The sequence below is a fragment of the Oncorhynchus kisutch genome, linkage group LG22, assembly GCF_002021735.2.
Source record: "Oncorhynchus kisutch isolate 150728-3 linkage group LG22, Okis_V2, whole genome shotgun sequence".
NCBI lineage: Eukaryota > Metazoa > Chordata > Actinopteri > Salmoniformes > Salmonidae > Oncorhynchus > Oncorhynchus kisutch.
The window spans coordinates 51,668,233-51,690,059 of NC_034195.2; the positions used below are offsets into that span (position 1 = coordinate 51,668,233).

Sequence of the window (21,827 nt, forward strand, 5' to 3'; positions counted from 1 at the left end):
CCACTAGGCTACCAGCCGCCCCTCCACTCTAACCACTAGGCTACCAGCCGCCCCTCCACTCTAACCACTAGGCTACCAGCCGCCCCTTCACTCTAACCACTAGGCTACCAGCCGCCCCTCCACTCTAACCACTAGGCTACCTGCCGCCCCTCCACTCTAACCACTAGGCTACCAGCCGCCCCTCCACTCTAACCACTAGGCTACCAGCCGCCCCTCCACTCTAACCAATAGGCTACCAGCCGCCCCTTCACTCTAACCACTAGGCTACCAGCCGCCCCTCCACTCTAACCACTAGGCTACCAGCCGCCCCTCCACTCCAACCACTAGGCTACCTGCCGCCCCTCCACTCTAACCACTAGGCTACCTGCCGCCCCTCCACTCTAACCACTAGGCTACCAGCCGCCCCTCCACTCTAACCACTAGGCTACCTGCCGCCCCTCCACTCTAACCACTAGGCTACCAGCCGCCCCTCCACTCTAACCACTAGGCTACCAGCCGCCCCTCCTCTCTAACCACTAGGCTACCAGCCGCCCCTCCACTCTAACCACTAGGCTACCAGCCGCCCCTCCACTCTAACCACTAGGCTACCAGCCGCCCCTCCTCTCTAACCACTAGGCTACCAGCCGCCCCTCCACTCTAACCACTAGGCTACCAGCCGCCCCTCCACTCTAACCAATAGGCTACCAGCCGCCCCTTCACTCTAACCACTAGGCTACCAGCCGCCCCTCCACTCTAACCACTAGGCTACCAGCCGCCCCTCCACTCTAACCACTAGGCTACCAGCCGCCCCTCCACTCTAACCACTAGGCTACCAGCCGCCCCTCCACTCTAACCACTAGGCTACCAGCCGCCCCTTCACTCTAACCACTAGGCTACCAGCCGCCCCTCCACTCTAACCACTAGGCTACCTGCCGCCCCTCCACTCTAACCACTAGGCTACCAGCCGCCCCTCCACTCTAACCACTAGGCTACCAGCCGCCCCTCCACTCTAACCACTAGGCTACCAGCCGCCCCTTCACTCTAACCACTAGGCTACCAGCCGCCCCTCCACTCTAACCACTAGGCTACCTGCCCCCCTCCTCTCTAACCACTAGGCTACCCTGCCGCCCCTTCACTCTAACCACTAGGCTACCTGCCGCCCCTCCTCTCTAACCACTAGGCTACCTGCCGCCCCTCCACTCTAACCACTAGGCTACCAGCCGCCCCTCCACTCTAACCACTAGGCTACCAGCCGCCACTCCACTCTAACCACTAGGCTACCAGCCGCCCCTTCACTCTAACCACTAGGCTACCAGCCGCCCCTCCACTCTAACCACTAGGCTACCTGCCCCCCTCCTCTCTAACCACTAGGCTACCCTGCCGCCCCTTCACTCTAACCACTAGGCTACCTGCCGCCCCTCCTCTCTAACCACTAGGCTACCCTGCCGCCCCTCCACTCTAACCACTAGGCTACCCTGCCGCCCCTCCACTCTAACCACTAGGCTACCCTGCCACCCCTCCACTCTAACCACTAGGCTACCAGCCGCCCCTCCACTCTAACCACTAGGCTACCTGCCGCCCCTCCACTCTAACCACTAGGCTACCCTGCCGCCCCTCCACTCTAACCACTAGGCTACCTGCCGCCCCTCCACTCCAACCACTAGGCTACCTGCCGCCCCTCCACTCCAACCACTAGGCTACCTGCCGCCCCTCCACTCCAACCACTAGGCTACCAGCCGCCCCTCCACTCTAACCACTAGGCTACCTGCCGCCCCTCCACTCCAACCACTAGGCTACCTGCCGCCCCTCCACTCTAACCACTAGGCTACCAGCCGCCCCTCCTCTCTAACCACTAGGCTACCAGCCGCCCCTCCACTCTAACCACTAGGCTACCTGCCGCCCCTCCACTCTAACCACTAGGCTACCTGCCGCCCCTCCACTCTAACCACTAGGCTACCTGCCGCCCCTCCACTCCAACCACTAGGCTACCTGCCGCCCCTCCACTCTAACCACTAGGCTACCAGCCGCCCCTCCTCTCTAACCACTAGGCTACCAGCCGCCCCTCCACTCTAACCACTAGGCTACCTGCCACCCCTCCACTCCAACCACTAGGCTACCTGCCGCCCCTCCACTCCAACCACTAGGCTACCAGCCGCCCCTCCTCTCTAACCACTAGGCTACCAGCCGCCCCTCCACTCTAACCACTAGACTACCTGCCAACCCTCCACTCTAACCACTAGGCTACCAGCCGCCCCTCCACTCTAACCACTAGGCTACCTGCCACCACTCCACTCTAACCACTAGGCTACCAGCCGCCCCTCCACTCTAACCACTAGGCTACCAGCCGCCCCTCCACTCTAACCACTAGGCTACCAGCCGCCCCTCCACTCTAACCACTAGGCTACCAGCCGCCCCTCCACTCTAACCACTAGGCTACCAGCCGCCCCTCCACTCTAACCACTAGGCTACCAGCCGCCCCTCCACTCTAACCACTAGGCTACCAGCCGCCCCTTCACTCTAACCACTAGGCTACCAGCCGCCCCTCCACTCTAACCACTAGGCTACCTGCCGCCCCTCCACTCTAACCACTAGGCTACCAGCCGCCCCTCCACTCTAACCACTAGGCTACCAGCCGCCCCTCCACTCTAACCACTAGGCTACCAGCCGCCCCTTCACTCTAACCACTAGGCTACCAGCCGCCCCTCCACTCTAACCACTAGGCTACCTGCCCCCCTCCTCTCTAACCACTAGGCTACCCTGCCGCCCCTTCACTCTAACCACTAGGCTACCTGCCGCCCCTCCTCTCTAACCACTAGGCTACCCTGCCGCCCCTCCACTCTAACCACTAGGCTACCCTGCCGCCCCTCCACTCTAACCACTAGGCTACCCTGCCACCCCTCCACTCTAACCACTAGGCTACCAGCCGCCCCTCCACTCTAACCACTAGGCTACCTGCCGCCCCTCCACTCTAACCACTAGGCTACCCTGCCGCCCCTCCACTCTAACCACTAGGCTACCTGCCGCCCCTCCACTCCAACCACTAGGCTACCTGCCGCCCCTCCACTCCAACCACTAGGCTACCTGCCGCCCCTCCACTCCAACCACTAGGCTACCAGCCGCCCCTCCACTCTAACCACTAGGCTACCAGCCGCCCCTCCACTCTAACCACTAGGCTACCTGCCGCCCCTCCACTCTAACCACTAGGCTACCTGCCGCCCCTCCACTCTAACCACTAGGCTACCAGCCGCCCCTCCACTCTAACCACTAGGCTACCTGCCGCCCCTCCACTCTAACCACTAGGCTACCTGCCGCCCCTCCACTCTAACCACTAGGCTACCTGCCGCCCCTCCACTCCAACCACTAGGCTACCTGCCGCCCCTCCACTCTAACCACTAGGCTACCAGCCGCCCCTCCTCTCTAACCACTAGGCTACCATCCGCCCCTCCACTCTAACCACTAGGCTACCTGCCGCCCCTCCACTCCAACCACTAGGCTACCTGCCGCCCCTCCACTCCAACCACTAGGCTACCAGCCGCCCCTCCTCTCTAACCACTAGGCTACCAGCCGCCCCTCCACTCTAACCACTAGACTACCTGCCAACCCTCCACTCTAACCACTAGGCTACCAGCCGCCCCTCCACTCTAACCACTAGGCTACCTGCCACCACTCCACTCTAACCACTAGGCTACCAGCCGCCCCTCCACTCTAACCACTAGGCTACCAGCCGCCCCTCCACTCTAACCACTAGGCTACCAGCCGCCCCTCCACTCTAACCACTAGGCTACCAGCCGCTCCTCCACTCTAACCACTAGGCTACCAGCCGCCCCTCCACTCTAACCACTAGGCTACCAGCCGCCCCTTCACTCTAACCACTAGGCTACCAGCCGCCCCTCCACTCTAACCACTAGGCTACCTGCCGCCCCTCCACTCTAACCACTAGGCTACCAGCCGCCCCTCCACTCTAACCACTAGGCTACCAGCCGCCCCTCCACTCTAACCAATAGGCTACCAGCCGCCCCTTCACTCTAACCACTAGGCTACCAGCCGCCCCTCCACTCTAACCACTAGGCTACCAGCCGCCCCTCCACTCCAACCACTAGGCTACCTGCCGCCCCTCCACTCTAACCACTAGGCTACCTGCCGCCCCTCCACTCTAACCACTAGGCTACCAGCCGCCCCTCCACTCTAACCACTAGGCTACCTGCCGCCCCTCCACTCTAACCACTAGGCTACCAGCCGCCCCTCCACTCTAACCACTAGGCTACCAGCCGCCCCTCCTCTCTAACCACTAGGCTACCAGCCGCCCCTCCACTCTAACCACTAGGCTACCAGCCGCCCCTCCACTCTAACCACTAGGCTACCAGCCGCCCCTCCTCTCTAACCACTAGGCTACCAGCCGCCCCTCCACTCTAACCACTAGGCTACCAGCCGCCCCTCCACTCTAACCACTAGGCTACCAGCAGCCCCTTCACTCTAACCACTAGCCTACCAGCCGCCCCTCCACTCTAACCACTAGGCTACCTGCCGCCCCTCCACTCCAACCACTAGGCTACCTGCCGCCCCTCCACTCTAACCACTAGGCTACCTGCCGCCCCTCCACTCTAACCACTAGGCTACCAGCCGCCCCTCCACTCTAACCACTAGGCTACCTGCCGCCCCTCCACTCTAACCACTAGGCTACCAGCCGCCCCTCCACTCTAACCACTAGGCTACCAGCCGCCCCTCCTCTCTAACCACTAGGCTACCAGCCGCCCCTCCACTCTAACCACTAGGCTACCAGCCGCCCCTCCACTCTAACCACTAGGCTACCAGCCGCCCCTTCACTCTAACCACTAGGCTACCAGCCGCCCCTCCACTCTAACCACTAGGCTACCAGCCGCCCCTCCACTCTAACCACTAGGCTACCTGCCGCCCCTCCACTCTAACCACTAGGCTACCAGCCGCCCCTCCACTCTAACCACTAGGCTACCAGCCGCCCCTCCACTCTAACCACTAGGCTACCAGCCGCCCCTTCACTCTAACCACTAGGCTACCAGCCGCCCCTTCACTCTAACCACTAGGCTACCAGCCGCCCCTCCACTCTAACCACTAGGCTACCAGCCGCCCCTCCACTCTAACCACTAGGCTACCTGCCGCCCCTCCACTCTAACCACTAGGCTACCAGCCGCCCCTCCACTCTAACCACTAGGCTACCAGCCGCCCCTCCACTCTAACCACTAGGCTACCAGCCGCCCCTTCACTCTAACCACTAGGCTACCAGCCGCCCCTAGTGTATACTACATATATTACGTATATTACATCTCAGTGTAGAATGCAAAAGTAAGTCCTCTAATACATTTACTCTTTAAAGATAAATTAAAAGTTAAATGTAGGTATGTTATAATTTCCCCTATTACTGTAAATACACGTATTAGCAGTTCAACTCGGATCCTTCTCTGCAGTCACCTCCTCCTCTCCTCATTGAGGAGTGCCAACAAGCAGGTACTACTGTTACCAGTAGTGTTTTCCTACACCTATACTGTGTCCCTGTGATGTTTCCTCCAACGTCTAGACATGTATACATGTATACATAGAGATACATGTATGTTAGTATGATAGGTCTGGTACAGAGATACATGTATGTTAGTATGATAGGTCTGGTACAGAGATAGGTCTGGTAGAGATACATGTATGTTAGTATGATAGGTCTGGTACATAGATACATGTATGTTAGTATGATAGGTCTGGTACAGAGATAGGTCTGGTAGAGATACATGTATGTTAGTATGATAGGTCTGGTACATAGATACATGTATGTTAGTATGATAGGTCTGGTACAGAGATACATGTATGTTAGTATGATAGGTCTGGTACATAGATGCAAGGGACACATACACCATAGACTGGCCTTCCCTTCCTTTACACACATCCTTATGAAAAAGAAGACTGGCTGCTTGCGTCCCAATTTGCACCCTTCTCCCTAAGTGTGTACTAGAACACTTATTTTTTTTATGTCGAAGAATCAGGATGCATCCTCTATGCATGTCAAGATTTAGAATTTAGTTTACTTTCAAAATTAATTTGAACTGAAATGGAACTGACCGAAACCCTGATGTGTGTGTCATGCTGTGTGACTTTTGCCGAGTGCAAAACAACAGGGAACTCAAAAACAACAACAAAAATACCAGGTCAAATCATGACGCCATCTTCAGGTCGGAAAGTCAGAGTTTCAGAAAGAGGCCTGATATTCCAGAGTTAGATGACCGTTCAAAATCATTTTACCTTTTCGGTAGAGTTAGTTTTTTTCCCCCACAATTCCCAGTTGTTTTGAATGTGGCATTGACCTTCACTTGATGCTACCAGTTAACCCTTAAGAAGAGGGTGTAAGTGGTGTCTGTATAGTAGATAGTACTGCAGTCACACATTTACCTTCAGTACTAGAGACACTTGAACATGTTTAGAGACCCACTTGAAAAAAAAGAACAGGACATTTATATATATTTTTTCTCACAATAAACAATGTACTTTCAGTTGTATTACTGGTTTGTTTTGTTAGAAGAAGTTTTAGATGTTATGATTTTAAGATGGCTGATTATGTAAATCCAACCCACAGAGATGTTGATTGTAGCTGAGTGACACAGCTGACTCTGCTTAGTAATCAGCAACCCCCTCCCCCCAATGGGTTGTGTTCATTGGGCACCAAACGGTTAAAAAAAAATGGAATTAAAAACAGGGAGGGACTTTCCAACCTGTCCAATAAGGAACACTAATTTCCACTCCTCTTTGTAAAAAATAAAAAAATAATAAAAAGAGTAAAACGGTTTCTGTTATGTGTCCTAATGAACATATCCCTGCTGGGCGTGTGGGACTCTTCTTCAGGCACAGTCGGGCCAAGATGTGTTTCATAAACACAGGACCAGTGAAAATGGCATCGCAGAGAAAACACAGGTGAACAACCAGCTTCTTTACTCACATTACAAGTGCTCAGCAGTGTCTCCTTTTGTTTTTTTTTGGAGGGGGGGGGGGGAATGGCTGTTGATGTTTTGCTCAAACGTTTTCAAACCACCTCAATTAAAACAGTGCCCCACTAACTGCCACACTAATGCCAAAAGAGGTGTGGTAAAACGAATATCTATAATAAACATTTGACTAGAAATATATTGAGGTTTTTTATTTTTATAGAAATGTCTTTTTTATTTTTTTGAATGTATTTTTGTGCATGTTCCAGGTTGAATGCTCCCCAACCCCTGGCTCCAGCAGCCTGCCTCTGTGTCCTCCTAGTCCTAACTGTGACAGCCATGGGCAGTCATATTCCTAGTACCAGTCTGCTGTGTAACTTCTGTCCTCTACAACACAAAGGAAGGTTGGTGTCCCCACCACACACACTGGGGAGCAGTTTCCCGGACTGGTCAGAGTCTGATTATGCCCAGTCCGGGACTGAAAAGCATTCTCAATGGAGATTTTTTTCCAATGAAAAAGTTTTTTTTGTGTGTCAGGACTAGGCTTGATCTTTTATATAGAACATCGTTCCATAGTAATTTGACTTTCAAAGATTCCTCTCATAAGGTCCCACCTCCTTAAATTTTTGTTGGGGGGGGTCAGTTAGTGCTATCCTTGGGACGTCCCTACCCTAACCGTTTTAAATTTCAACTTCAATGGCGTGACGTCAGAGTTGAGCCTTCCTATTGATTCTGTTTAGAGTTTCCCATTTTGGGTGTCAACTCCACTCCTGGGTGAGAATTGCAATTTCTTGTCTCCTCACATCCTCTTGCTTCCTTCTCAAAAGGTCCCGCCTCTCTGACCTTCTCATCCAATGGGTTTTAAGGAATCAAGGAAATGCGATTGAGATTCTCCTGTGTTTTTTTTTTTTCTCCCCCAGGTCCTGCAGTAACGATTCCACCACAGAGTGTCTCCCGCAAGAGCGCTGTGGTACTAGCAGTGGGCGTTTCGGTTCCACTCACATCCTGTCTGCACAGGGCTGCTTGACCCCTGACCTCTGTAACTCCACCCATGCTGTGACCTACCGAGGGGTCAACTATAATGTGACATACAGGTTCAGTAGCCACAACTTTACTTTTATTAAATGTAGTTTCACAGGGACAGTCGCACATCGACATTAGTGGCCCTGTTTACAGCCAGTTGTCAGATAGAAATGTCACAAACAGAGCTGACGTAGTTCCTTATTCTACATGTCTTGTTTGGTCTACATAGAAATATGCTATCTGAATGTTCCAAAACGGTGTGTGTCCCCCCTCCTGTATTAGAGCTCTGATTATGTTGTACTATGATTGCCGATAGCAGGGCTGCCCAACTCTCTTCCTGGAGATCTACTGTCTTGTAGGTTTTCAGTCCAACCCTAAATTAATGTATCTGATTCTGCTAGTTAAGGTCTTGTTGAGCAGCTAATAAGTAGAATTAGGTGTGTTTTTTAAAAATTAGGGTTGGACTATAAAACCTACAGGATGAGTGGTCTACGGTGTGATTTTACATATGTCATGTGATATGTATTGCCAATTGCCATTTGTGTAAGTTAAGTAAAAATACATTAAAGTACATACTTAAGTAGTTTTTTGGGGGGGATATCTGTACTTTACTATTTTATATTTGTGACAACTTTTACTTCACTACATTCCTAAAGAAAAGCATGTAAAAAGTACTTGACACCCAAAAGTAGTCGTTACATTTTGAATGCTTAGTAGGACAGGAAAATGGTCCAATTTCACACTTTATTCAGATAACATTTCTGCTTCTGATCTGGCAGACTCACTAAACACATCTTTTGTAAATGACGTCTGAGTGTGGCCCCTGTCTGTCTATATACATGTTTACAAACAAGAAAATGGTGCTGCATGCTTTGCTTAATAGAAGGAATTTAATATGATTTATTCTTTTTGATAATTAAGTACATTTTTTTAGCAATTATATTTTTAAGTATCATAAATAAATATTTGGTCCTAAATATATTTGGACTTTTACTCCAAGTAGTATTTCACTGGGTTATATGAGTAACTTTCTAATAAGGTATCTATACTTTTTAACAAGTATGACAATTTTGGTTACTTTAAAACAAATGTATTTCCATCACTGCCAATTTCTTTAATACTGAGTGACTTACATACATTTTCTCTAACTAAACTCTCTAGGTGTTGCTGTAGTGACAAGTGTAACCAGCCTCCAGCCCCTGATACCTACATTAAGAGTCTGTTAGGAGTGACGTTGGAGCACAGTGAGAAGCCTCCTTCTTCCGCGACGGACCCTCTGCAACGATGCCCTGGAGATGAGGACGTGGCGGAGGATGACGCCGTGGCTCCACTACACGGAGAAAACGACATGAATTCCATCTATAAAGTCCTCTCAGATCTCCAGGAGTGGCTAAAGAGTAGCGGCTAGGGGTCAGTCTGGAATTCAGCCATACTTGTCACTGGGGGACGGGCCTGTTAGCCACAGTCCCTGTCCCCACCCTCATGCAAGGGAGGGGCCTGTTAGCCACAGTCCCTGTCCCCCACCCTCATGCAAGGGATGACACTTATTCAAATAGATTTTCTATTTCCAGTGTAAAATGTGCTTATTTATTCAATTATTTGTAATAACTGGCGTGAAGTGTAATCTATGTTTTTAGTGATGTTGCAATATTGCCGTGTGGTAAAAGCTGTAGTTCTCAGTGTGGTAGCTGGTGAATGGAGTGAATACAGAAAGCATGTTGAAGTACCTGTCCAGTGTCTCCAGGTTTCTATGAAATATTACAATGAGTGAAATCATGTTCCTTCCAAAACAATTAAAGAACCAGGGCAGTAAAAAAGAAACATGAATCATTTGTGTTTTTATATGGGGTGGCAGGTAGACTAGTGGTTAGAGTGGAGGGGTGGCAGGTAGACTAGTGGTTAGAGTGGAGGGGTGGCAGGTAGCCTAGTGGTTAGAGTGGAGGGGTGGCAGGTAGCCTAGTGGTTAGAGTGGAGGGGTGGCAGGTAGCCTAGTGGTTAGAGTGGAGGGGCGGCTGGTAGACTAGTGGTTAGAGTGGAGGGGTGGCAGGTAGACTAGTGGTTAGAGTGGAGGGGTGGCAGGTAGACTAGTGGTTAGAGTGGAGGGGTGGCAGGTAGCCTAGTGGTTAGAGTGGAGGGGCGGCAGGGTAGACTAGTGGTTAGAGTGGAGGGGCGGCAGGGTAGACTAGTGGAGGGGTGGCAGGTAGACTAGTGGTTAGAGTGGAGGGGCGGCAGGTAGCCTAGTGGTTAGAGTGGAGGGGCGGCAGGGTAGACTAGTGGTTAGAGTGGAGGGGCGGCAGGTAGACTAGTGGTTAGAGTGGAGGGGTGGCAGGTAGTCTAGTGGTTAGAGTGGAGGGGTGGCAGGGTAGCCTAGTGGTTAGAGTGGATTGGCGGCAGGTAGCCTAGTGGTTAGAGTGGAGGGGCGGCAGGGTAGCCTAGTGGTTAGAGTGGAGGGGCGGCAGGTAGACTAGTGGTTAGAGTGGAGGGGTGGCAGGTAGTCTAGTGGTTAGAGTGGAGGGGCGGCAGGTAGCCTAGTGGTTAGAGTGGAGGGGCGGCAGGTAGACTAGTGGTTAGAGTGGAGGGGTGGCAGGTAGTCTAGTGGTTAGAGTGGAGGGGTGGCAGGGTAGCCTAGTGGTTAGAGTGGATTGGCGGCAGGTAGCCTAGTGGTTAGAGTGGAGGGGCGGCAGGGTAGCCTAGTGGTTAGAGTGGAGGGGCGGCAGGGTAGCCTAGTGGTTAGAGTGGAGGGGCGGCAGGGTAGCCTAGTGGTTAGAGTGGAGGGGCGGCAGGGTAGCCTAGTGGTTAGAGTGGAGGGGCGGCAGGGTAGCCTAGTGGTTAGAGTGGAGGGGTGGCAGGGTAGCCTAGTGGTTAGAGTGGATTGGCGGCAGGTAGCCTAGTGCTTAGAGTGGAGGGGCGGCAGGGTAGCCTAGTGGTTAGAGTGGAGGGGCGGCAGGGTAGCCTAGTGGTTAGAGTGGAGGGGCGGCAGGGTAGCCTAGTGGTTAGAGTGGAGGGGCGGCAGGGTAGCCTAGTGGTTAGAGTGGAGGGGTGGCAGGGTAGCCTAGTGGTTAGAGCGTTGGACTAGTAACCGGAAGGTTGTAAGTTCAAACCTCCCGAGCTGACAAGGTACAAATCTGTCGTTCTAACAGGTAGTTAACCCACTGTTCCAAGGCCATCATTGAAAATAAGATTTTGTTCTTAACTGACTTTGCCTGGTTAAATAAAGGTCAAATAAAAATATATATTTCCACACTTAGGTTGGCATAATACTATGCAAATTGTGATAATGCCCTTTTTAGTGTAAGAGGTGATTTAAAAAATAAAAACACATTTTTTAAAGGCTGCCTGTTTTGGTAGGCTGGAATTCTGGCCTGCCTCGTGACATCACCAGGTGGTAAATTAGTTGCTCGACCAATAAGAGTTCCAATCCCCTCTGCCAATAAGATCCAGTTTCCCCTTCCCTCTCTCAGACCACACCCAGGCTTAGCTAAATTCTTCCTTGAGAAGTTGCTATTTACTAAGAAGCTGCATTGGCTATTTATGTTAATCTGTTAATAAATATTCACATGAGTAGACCGCTGATTGGCTAGCTCATCCTAGCAAGTGTTTATGAAACACTCAAGTCTTTTTTAAATTTAATTTTCAATTTATTCTTTGTATATCAGTCAACATTATTTGGGTGTGTGTTAAACAGGAGATTTTCACTGAACAGTTACTTAAAAATCTTTTTTTTTTTTGGTTCAGTCTGTCCTGATCTGAATAACAGGTGTCGGGCAGTGGGTGTGGTTACTTGGTTTGAGGTTAGATGGTACCGGTTCGACCAGCAGTAAGTGTTGGGATAGTATACAGAGCAGCTGTCATCCATTGAACACCACCTGTTGTATCCAGTTTAAAATTCTTCTCAACCCCAGAGTCGTAAGAATGGGCAGGTAAGTCCTCATCCTACATATTGCCATTGCATGAGCAAGCTGTTAGTATTTTCTGCGGTTGAGAGCACACATACAAGGCTTTCAACCTGTCTTTTAGATAAACTGAGACTAGAAGGTTCCATACTAGGATATACCTGGAACTTCATGCAATCATGACTGGTTTGTTTGACAAGTTGCTAATTTTCCTTTTTAATTGCAAGTCAGCAACCTATCCAATAAGCTCTTGTTCCAATTGACTAATTAGGCCGGTGGGTTACCAATCAGCATTCATTCCAATACCACTCTAATTCTAGCCTGGTCCCAGATCTGTTGTGCTGTCTGGGCCGGTGGGTTAGCAATCAGAAGTTTCATTCCAATACCACTCCAATTCTAGCCTGGTCCCAGATCTGTTGTGCTGTCTGGGCCGGTGGGTTAGCAATCAGAAGTTTCATTCCAATACCACTCCAATTCTAGCCTGGTCCCAGATCTGTTGTGCTGTCTGGGCCGGTGTGTTAGCAATCAGCAGTTTCATTCCAATACCACTCCAATTCTAGCCTGGTCCCAGATCTGTTGTGCTGTCTGGGCCGGTGGGTTACCAATCAGCAGTTTCATTCCAATACCACTCCAATTCTAGCCTGGTCCCAGATCTGTTGTGCTGTCTGGCCAACTCCTATAGTTGTTTTTCATGTCATGATGAGGTTCAATGTTTGACTAGGTTTGCATTCACACAGGCAGCCCAATTCTGATCTATTTTTCACTAATTGCCCCTTTGACCAATCAGATCAGCTCTGAGAAAATATCTGCTGTGATTGGGGGGATGTAAAAGAAGTATTATTGGAAATAAGATCAGAATTAGGCTGCCTGTTTAAACACAGCCTAAGGAGCTAGCTATACAGTACAAGCAGATCTGGGACCAGGCTAGAATTGGAGTGGTATTGGAATGAATGCTGATTGGTAACCCACCAGCCCAGACAGTACAACAGATCTGGGATCAGGCTACTCTCTAACGCTGACTGACATGAACGGGTAGTTTCACCACCAGACGTCTATTCTCTCTCAGGCCCCAGATGTTCCCGTCTCTATCTGCCATCCTGTGTCTGTCCCTGCTCCTCCCAGCACTCCACTGTAACAACAACCTGCTGTGTTACTACAGCCCCATCATGTACCGGAACAAGACCTTTGACCTCATCCTGACAGAGTGCCCTCCCGCGGAACTCTGCATGACGGGCAACGGTCGCTATGGAAACCACAGCGCCCTGTCCACCCGGGGGTGCATGGCATCGACGGGCTGCGGTCAGATACACCCTCTCCCACTGAAAGGAACTGTTTACACCATGACGTATGCGTGCTGTGGCTATAACTACTGTAACGCAGGACACCGTGTTGCGGTTCATTCGGTCCCCCTCGTGGTGGCGATGACTATGCTGTTATTAACAGGCCTGTAACTCACAATCCTACTTTAAAATCATGTCATTTTTTTTTAGATTGGTGCCTGTTCTTATAGAGGACGTGAGGAGTACGAGGGATTTGTTGGTTGAATAGTTTACTGCTGCATACTCAGTCTAACCAAACGGAGGCATCAACCTGGAGAACCAATTTTTTTGTATTTTTTTTTGTTTCTTAACCAAATACAATGGAAGATTATGCATTCGGCTCCTTTTTTTTTTATACAGAGAAATTAATATTTTTATGATTGTGAAATAAATGTTTTATACACTAACTGGACTATGTGTTAGTTGTGACTTTTGAATCAGCAATTTCTCTTTTTGAATGTGGTGATGAAGTTATAATAATTATATATATATATATATATATATATATATATATATATATGCACAACTCACACACACTGACTATCTCTTGAGGTTTGGACAGTTCTTTATTTCCCTTTTATAAGGCTGCTGGGTCTCCCCATAGTGGATATACATATATGTACAGGAGATTGCTATAGTGGAGTTACAGAGAAAGGGGTGGGGTCCATATTACACAGTAGACTTCAAAAAACAACACTGACGGAGCCTCATCTCCGGGGAGCAGAAATCAGCAGAGAGAAAGAGTGGGATGGGGGTAACAGGAGAGGGAGGGATGGGGGTAACAGGAGAGGGAGGGATGGGGGTAACAGGAGAGGGAGGGAAGGGGGGTAACAGGAGAGGGAGGGAAGGGGGTAACAGGGAGGGAAGGGGTAACAGGGGAGGGAAGGGGGTAACAGGAGAGGGAGGGATGGGGTAACATGGAGAGGGAGGGAAGGGGATAACAGGAGAGGGAGGGATGGGGGTAACAGGAGAGGGAGGGAAGGGGGTAACAGGAGAGGGGAGGGAAGGGGGTAACAGGAGAGGGAGGGAAGGGAGTAACAGGAGAGGGAGGGATGGGGGTAACAGGAGAGGGAGGGAAAGGGGATAACAGAGAGGGAGGGAAGGGGATAACAAGGAGGGAAGGGGGTAAACAGGAGAGGGAGGGATGGGGTAACAGGAGAGGGAGGGAAGGGGATACACAGGAGAGGGAGGGGAAGGGGATAACAAGGAGGGAAGGGGGTACAGGAGGAGGGGAGGGGAAGGGGGTAACAGGAGAGGGGAGGGAAGGGGGTAACAGGGGAGGGAAGGGGGTAACAGGGGAGGGGAAGGGGGTAACAGGAGAGGGAGGGATGGGGGTAACAGGAGAGGGAGGGAAGGGGATAACAGGAGAGGGAGGGATGGGGTAACAGAGAGGGAGGGGAAGGGGGTAACAGGAGAGGGAGGGAAGGGGGTAACAGGAGAGGGAGGGGAAGGAGTAACAGGAGAGGGAGGGATGGGGGTAACAGGAGAGGGAGGAAGGGGATAACAGAGAAAGGGAGGGAAGGGGATAACAAGGAGGGAAGGGGGTAACAGGAGAGGGAGGGATGGGGGTAACGAGAGGGAGGGAAGGGGATAACAGGAGAGGGAGGGAAGGGGATAACAAGGAGGGAAGGGGGTAACAGGAGAGGTGGGGATGGGGTAACAGGAGAGGGAGGGATGGGGGTAACAGGGAAGGGGGTAACGGAGGGGATGGATGGGGTAACAGGGGGGATGGGTGTAACAGGAGAGGGAGGAATGGGGGGTAACAGGAGAAGGAGAATGGGGGGTAACAGCATGGGGAGAGGGATGGATGGGGTAACAGGAGAGGGAGGGATGGGGGTAATAGGATAGGGAGGGATGGGGGTAATCGGAGAGGGAGGGATGGGGGTAATAGCATGGGGAGAGGGATGGATGGGGGTAACAGCATGGGGAGAGGGAGGGATGGGGGTAACAGGAGAGGGAGGATGGGGGTAACAGCATGGGGTGGGGGAGAAGGAGGGGGTAAAATCACAAGAAGGGGGAGGGATGGGGTAACAGCACGAGAAGGGGGAGGGAGACGTTGTAGGCCGAGAGCCTCGAGAGAAAGAGAGGCTGAATAACTGCCTAATAACTTAACACTAGAAAATAACACAGATTTCACGCACAGTGTATCTTTAAATAGGTTACATGGAGAACCGCTCACCATAAATATCTGTATTCTCAGGAGCCAACACATATATAAAACAAACTAAATCATTGTTCGGTCTTTAACTTCTTTTTCTTATGTTTTTTACCCCTCTATTTTTGCAATTTGTTCCTTCCTTCCGTCTACCTTGAAGGCAGGGATTCATCCATCCACCCTGCCCTTTATCCATCTGTCCCTCATCCGATAAACATGGAGAAAAAAAACTCATCCAACCGAAAAATTACGCAATGTGAATTAGTAAAAAAACAAAAAACAAATTGAAATGAAACACAGTCGACTCATCACGGAAATAACCCACAGGACAGCAAGAACACAGTACTATTTTCACTGTAATGATCTTCCTCCTAGATACTGGTGCAGGCGGAGGAGTGTTCCCCTCTCCTTCCGGGCTCTGCCAACTAGCCCAGGGGTATATTCATTAGTCAGATTCTGTTGCAAAAAGGTTTTAAAATGGAAACCGTTTACTCCAAAAGAGTTTCTATTGGACAGATTCAGTCAGCTTCTCTCTCCATTTTCATTCTGTTTGCTCCGCTTCTTTCCGTTTGGTTCCTAAAGGAAATAGTAAATGTTTTTTGTTGTAAAACATTTTTGCAACGGAATCGGACTAATGAATACACCCCAGCAACCTGGCATAGAGTTGGAAACAGGGCTCACCCCACACCCCCACCCCCCCTAGCTTTGCCATTATCGCTTCTGTGACTGTGTGCCTTCTATCCAACTCTATGTCACTGGTCATCAGTGATATTTCTCTTAATGATTTCACAGTGTGGTAGTAGTAGGACTAAGTGGGTAGGATGGGGTGATAAGGGGAAATCCGAGGGTGGGTACTATCATCATCGTATCGCAACTGGAACAGGGAATCATCATATCATAATAACCACCTACGGCAACGATTAGAAAACAACTAGAAACCCGGAAGTCCATTAAAAGTAAACAAAATGTCCGCCTTTGTTGCTCCTTCTCCTTCCTTCCAGTCACAATGGGGGGTGGGGAAGGCTTCTGATTGGTTGCAGCGTAAACTGATGGGATGGTCCATGTTTTCTGGCAGAGTGAGGGGGGGGGGGGGGGGGGTGGTCTAAGGCTGACTGGAATCCATTGGCTGGAGGGCAGGACTTGACAGGGTGATATGGCATCAGGAGAAAGGAATGGGGTTGGTTGGTTGGTCGGTCATATGTGTGATTGGCAGGTCGTAGGGAAAATCCATTGGTTAGGCATGCTGCAGTGCCCGCCTCTTTCGGCTGTAGTAGTGACGTAGGCCGGTCTGTCTGGCAAAGTTCATCATGTAGTTTTGTTTACGGGTGCTGTAGGGAGACAAAGACAGTGAGGGAGAGAGAGAGAGAGGGAGGAAGAGGATAGTGACCGTTAGTAACCAAGGAAGAGGCATTTACAGTATCTACACACGCATCCATACACACACCGTCTGAAATATACACACACACACCGTCTGAAATACACACACACCGTCTGAAATATACACACACATACACCGTCTGAAATACACGCACACACACCGTCTGAAATACACACACACACACCGTCTGAAATACACACACACACACCGTCTGAAATACACACACACATAGTCTCATATGCAAGCTCACACATTCCTAGATCCATGTGGGTATTTTCAGTTGGATTTCACCTCTAACCTCAAACATTCAAACTAAGCAAATAGTGGACTATTCATAACTTACTTTATATTGAACTGTGTATATATATATATATATATATTGATCAACAGCTGGTTTTGACATGTTCTCAATGGCAATATCATAAGCAAGTCAACAGGACAAGACATGATGGGGCACAACTAGAGGACACATGACTGGCCTAGAAAGCTACAGACAGGGTCACAGACATTAGCTACAGACAGGGTCACAGACATTAGCTACAGACATGGTCACAGACATTAGCTACAGACATGAGCTACAAACAGGGTCACAGACATTAGCTACAGACAGGGTCACAGACATTAGCTACAGACAGGGTCACAGATATTAACTACAGACATGAGCTACAGACAGGGTCACAGACATTAGCTACAGACAGGGTCACAGACATTAGCTACAGACATGGTCACAGACATTAGCTACAGACATGGTCACAGACATTAGCTACAGACAGGGTCACAGACATTAGCTACAGACAGGGTCACAGACATTAGCTACAGACATGGTCACAGACATTAGCTACAGACATGAGCTACAAACAGGGTCACAGACATTAGCTACAGACAGGGTCACAGACATTAGCTACAGACAGGGTCACAGACATTAACTACAGACATGAGCTACAAACAGGGTCACAGACATTAGCTACAGACAGGGTCACAGACATTAGCTACAGACAGGGTCACAGACATTAGCTACAGACAGGGTCACAGACATTAGCTACAGACATGGTTGGGGTTTCTGGGGGGGGTTCTAACTCTGATCTAGGTTCTAAGGTTCTATAGGAAGAGTGTTTGAGCTCGTTGAGTAACATCCATATCAGAAGGGGAAAACAAACAGACCAACAAAGAAAGAGGGAGGGGGGGGGGGGGGACTGAACTAAATAGTTAAAAGAGAGAAGGTGTGATTGAAGATCGCTCTTCTTGCTTAGCCTGTCATTGCCTCGTCCTTCCAGCAGGTGATGCCAGGAGCGGCAGCATGTGGCCCCCTGCAAAGCGGGGGGGGGGAGGGGGGGGAGGGGGGGGGGGGTAGGGGGTAGTAGAGAAGGGGGATGGGAGGGGGACGAGGGGCTGACAAAGTGGGATGTCTGTCTTTCCGCTTCTGTGTTGTTGGTTTTGGTCTCCTTCACAGAGCGAGTTAGAGGGACGGCCAGTATGGAGAGGGCTCCTGATTCACAGAATGGTGTTTTCCATGGACAGGCAGCCGTGGATGGGAGGGGATAGGCGGGTAGGTAAGGGGGGGCTTTGAAGCCATCATGCAGGGAGTTGGATGGAGGTTGTTTACTCTGATGAAGGGCTTGATGAGTTCTAGGTCTTTTGTTTATGTGGATGTCTTGAGCTCGTTATGACGTCTCTGCACTACACCACCACTAGTGTGAAGGACGTGTGGACCGAGGCGAATGATCAACATTAGATGTCCACATTAGAATGAAGCGGTGGTTGTAACATGTGCCTCTCTGTGTGTGTGTGTGTATGTGTGTGTGTATGTGTGTGTGTGTGTGTATGTGTGTGTGTGTGTGTGTGTGTGTGTGTGTATGTGTGTGTATGTGTGTGTATGTGTGTGTGTGTGTGTATGTGTGTGTGTGTGTGTGTATGTGTGTGTGTGTATGTGTGTGTGTGTGTGTGTGTGTGTCTCAAAGTCAGCCTCAGCATCAACTCCTTATTGGGCTGTGTGCAGACATGGAGCAAGACCCAAAGCACTCAAATGGTAGCAATAGGAACAACAGACATTCATATAGTGATGGGTTGCATCACACATACACACACACACACACACACACACACACATTGATGATACCATTGAGATGTGTGTTTGAAATATACAGACGAATTGACACAAAAGGTGATTTATAGTTGAGAAATAGGATCTCAGATATCTCATATAGGTATTGGACCACTGGTTGTTCTGGTGACGTTTATCATTTTCTACCTAGACATGGATGATAGCAGCCATGTCATCATGTCTTTTATCTCCTGATGTCTGTTTCCTCAGAAGTGTGGAGATATCAGTTCTGTCCGTGTCATGGATAAGCCTTTGAGAAGAGCCTGCCTCTGGGTGATGACAGTAGGTGGCCTGTGTGTGTGTGTGTCTGAGGAGGTGGTGTGTGTGTAGTGGTGGTGTGTGTTTCTGTGGAGGTGGTGGTGTGTGTGTGTGTCTCTGAGGAGGTGGTGTGTGTGTGTGTAGTGGTGGTGTGTGTTTCTGTGGAGGTGGTGGTGTGTGTGTGTGTGTGGGGGGGGGGGTTAAGGCTAGGAAGAGGATGACAGAAGAGGAGGGTCAGGGGTATAAGGTGGGGGGTGTCACAGGAGGAATAGGAGGGGACTGCATTCGGGGAGAAGAGGAAGACTTACCTGACTCTACAGCCATGCCACAGGGAGCAGAATACAGAAGAGAGCAGAGGTTAGAGCGCGAGAGGGGAGGATGGGGATGCTGCTGGCTCGCAGAAAGATCTGAGGGGGAAGGAACCCCGGCCGCCTGGGGAGGCGAAAGGGGGGCCCAGAGAGACGGGGGGGGAGGGGGAGAGCGAAAGAGAGGAGAGGGAGCAGGGAGTAAGAGAGTCAGAGGGAAATAGAGAGGAAGGGATATAGAACGTGGAGAGACAGAAATATGTAAAGACAATAATAGATGGAGAGAAAAGGACCAAACACATCCAGAAAGAAAGAGAGGGAAGAATGAGAGAGGGAAGGAAGGAAGAGGAAGGAAGGAAGGAAGAGGGAGGGAAGGAAGGAAGAGGAAGGAAGAGAGAGGGAAGGAAGGAAGAGGGAAGGAAGAGAGAGAGAAGGAAGAGAGAGGGAAGGAAGAGAGAGGGAAGAAAGAGAGAGGGAAGAAAGAGAGAGGGAAGGAAGGAAGAGGGAAGGAAGGAAGGAAGAGGAAGGAAGGAAGAGGGAGGGAAGGAAGAGGGGAGGGAAGGAAGGAAGAGGGAAGGAAGAGAGAGGGAAGGAAGAGAGAGGGAAGGAAGGAAGAGGGAAGGAAGAGAGAGGGGAAGGAAGAGAGGGGGGAAGGAAGAGAGAGGGAAGGAAGAGAGAGGGAAGGAAGAGAGAGGGAAGGAAGGAAGAGGGAAGGAAGAGAGAGAGGGAAGGAAGGAAGAGGGAAGGAAGAGAGAGGGAAGGAAGAGAGAGGGGAAGGTAGAGGAGAGGGAAGGAAGGAAGAGGGAAGGAAGGAAGAGGGAAGGAAGGAAGAGGAAGGAGGAGAAAGAAGAGGAGGAGATGGAAGAGGAGATGAAGAAGAGGGAGAGAAGAGGAGGAGTCAGGGAAGAGGAGAAGGAGGAGGAAGAAGAGGAGGAGGAGGAAAAGGAGAGGGAGGGAGCAAGAGGAGGAGGAGATTGAGGAAGGATGAGGAGATGGAAGAGGAGATGGAAGTGGAGGAGATGAGGAGAAGGGAGTCAGGAAGAGGAGAAGGAGGAGGAAGAGGAGGAGGAGGAGGGAGAGGGGGAGGAGGAGAAAGAGGAAGACATAATAGGACATGATGAGCCAGCAGGAGGAGCACAAGCACAGGGCAGTGGAGGAAGAGAAGCAGTATGGTCACGCATGTTAGTGTCGTGAGATCAGGGAGGAGAGGAGAGACACACGATGACAAAGAAACCGATTGAAAAGGAGGAGAGGAGTGGTGGTGGAGTTGTGGAACAGAGAGACAGAAATAAAAAAAAAGAGAAGTGTGAGGATCGAACGGTTATTCTGTTCAGCAGACACTGTTGTTGAATGTTGAGAACCAAACCGTAGGAGTAGGAGAGGACAGGTCAAGGCCACACCAAACCAGGGACAGCTCAGGTAAGGTGTGTGTTTTTTGTGTAGTTTGCGTGTTGACTCTACACGTACAAGGCCTTGTCCTATAGATATCATTCCAAGTGGTACAACTCAATGGGCTATCTGTCGTTTGCCAAATATTGACTGAACACCTGTCCTTAACGGAAGTACATCAAGCCTTTACATACACATGTCATGACTGTTAGATGAAACACAATGCATGACATCCTTTAGAATGTTATAATCAATGCCCTTTATCATTGATATCAAGCCCTCAGCAACATGCAATAGGCATTAAAATGCTCTATGCTTCCGCTATGTAGACGGTTATGCAGGTGTGTAGATGGTGTGTGGAAATGGTGTGTGTAGACAAGCTTTGTGTATGCATTAGGTGGTCTCACACAATATTGAAATAGACCAAAGTCACTGTGAAGTCACTAACCAGCACAGAAAACAGTCTCGGTCACAACATTCAGACTTTATTGTTCCTTCCTGTTGGTTGAGCACACACTATGGGGGTGCATGTGTGTGAGGGTGTAAGCTTCTTCCTTGCTGTTGAGCGTGTGTGTGTGTGTGTGTGTGTGTGTGTGTCAGTTTATGTGGAGAGAGGCGGGTGTTTTTGGGGCCGAGGTAGGGGCAGACTGAGGTTCTCTAGGTTCTCAGACTGAGGTTCTCTAGGTTCTCAGACGGAGGTTCTCTAGGTTCTCAGACTGAGGTTCTCTAGGTTCTCAGACTGAGGTTCTCTAGGTTCTCAGACGGAGGTTCTCTAGGTTCTCAGACGGAGGTTCTCTAGGTTCTCAGACTGAGGTTCTCTAGGTTCTCAGACTGAGGTTCTCTAGGTTCTCAGATGGAGGTTCTCTAGGTTCTCAGACGGAGGTTCTCTAGGTTCTCAGACAGAGGTTCTCTAGGTTATCTAGGTTCTCAGACTGAGGTTCTCTAGGTTCTCAGACGGAGGTTCTCTAGGTTCTCTAGGTTCTCAGACAGAGGTTCTCTAGGTTCTCTAGGTTCTCAGACTGAGGTTCTTTAGGTTCTCTAGGGACCAGGGGTACCAGGTTGATCGGCGATACTCACAGCACTACTTCC

At 50.3% G+C, this 21,827-nt stretch overlaps 2 protein-coding genes and 1 long non-coding RNA gene across 5 annotated transcripts; 2 read left to right on the plus strand and 1 right to left on the minus strand.

The window, feature by feature from the left end:
- Window positions 1-6,777: 6,777 nt before the first annotated feature.
- On the plus strand, window positions 6,778-9,761 carry LOC109884515 (uncharacterized). The gene is made up of 4 exons (XM_020476477.2): window positions 6,778-6,906; window positions 7,187-7,321; window positions 7,838-8,011; window positions 9,102-9,761. The coding sequence occupies exons 1-4, from the start codon at window positions 6,788-6,790 to the stop codon at window positions 9,346-9,348; spliced, it is 675 nt and encodes a 224-aa protein (XP_020332066.1). The 5' UTR covers window positions 6,778-6,787; the 3' UTR covers window positions 9,349-9,761.
- A 1,638-nt stretch (window positions 9,762-11,399) lies between these two features.
- On the plus strand, window positions 11,400-13,559 carry bncr (bouncer). 2 transcript variants are annotated; one of them, XM_020476478.2, is made up of 2 exons: window positions 11,400-11,860; window positions 12,900-13,559. In XM_020476478.2, the coding sequence occupies exons 1-2, from the start codon at window positions 11,853-11,855 to the stop codon at window positions 13,282-13,284; spliced, it is 393 nt and encodes a 130-aa protein (XP_020332067.1). In that variant the 5' UTR covers window positions 11,400-11,852; the 3' UTR covers window positions 13,285-13,559. The 2 variants fall into 2 exon arrangements, with proteins under 2 accessions (XP_020332067.1, XP_020332068.1); XM_020476479.2 differs by having other exon boundaries at window positions 11,449-11,860; window positions 12,993-13,559.
- Window positions 13,560-15,536: 1,977 nt separating this feature from the next.
- On the minus strand, window positions 15,537-21,827 carry LOC116352842 (uncharacterized). Of its 2 annotated transcripts, XR_004204829.1 has the most exons (3): window positions 21,816-21,827; window positions 19,353-19,358; window positions 15,537-16,635 (listed from the first exon to the last, which is right to left on the minus strand). It is a non-coding gene; the product is annotated as an uncharacterized LOC116352842 (long non-coding RNA). The 2 variants fall into 2 exon arrangements; XR_004204828.1 differs by lacking the exon at window positions 19,353-19,358.

Coding starts and splice junctions, on each gene's coding strand:
- LOC109884515 (XM_020476477.2), top strand. CDS start 6,788: ATGTGTCCTAATGAACATATCCCTGCTGGGCGTGTGGGACTCTTCTTC. Junction 7,322..7,837: donor CCTCTACAACACAAAGGAAG/GTTGGTGTCCCC, acceptor TTTCTCCCCCAG/GTCCTGCAGTAACGATTCCA. Junction 8,012..9,101: donor AACTATAATGTGACATACAG/GTTCAGTAGCCA, acceptor TAAACTCTCTAG/GTGTTGCTGTAGTGACAAGT.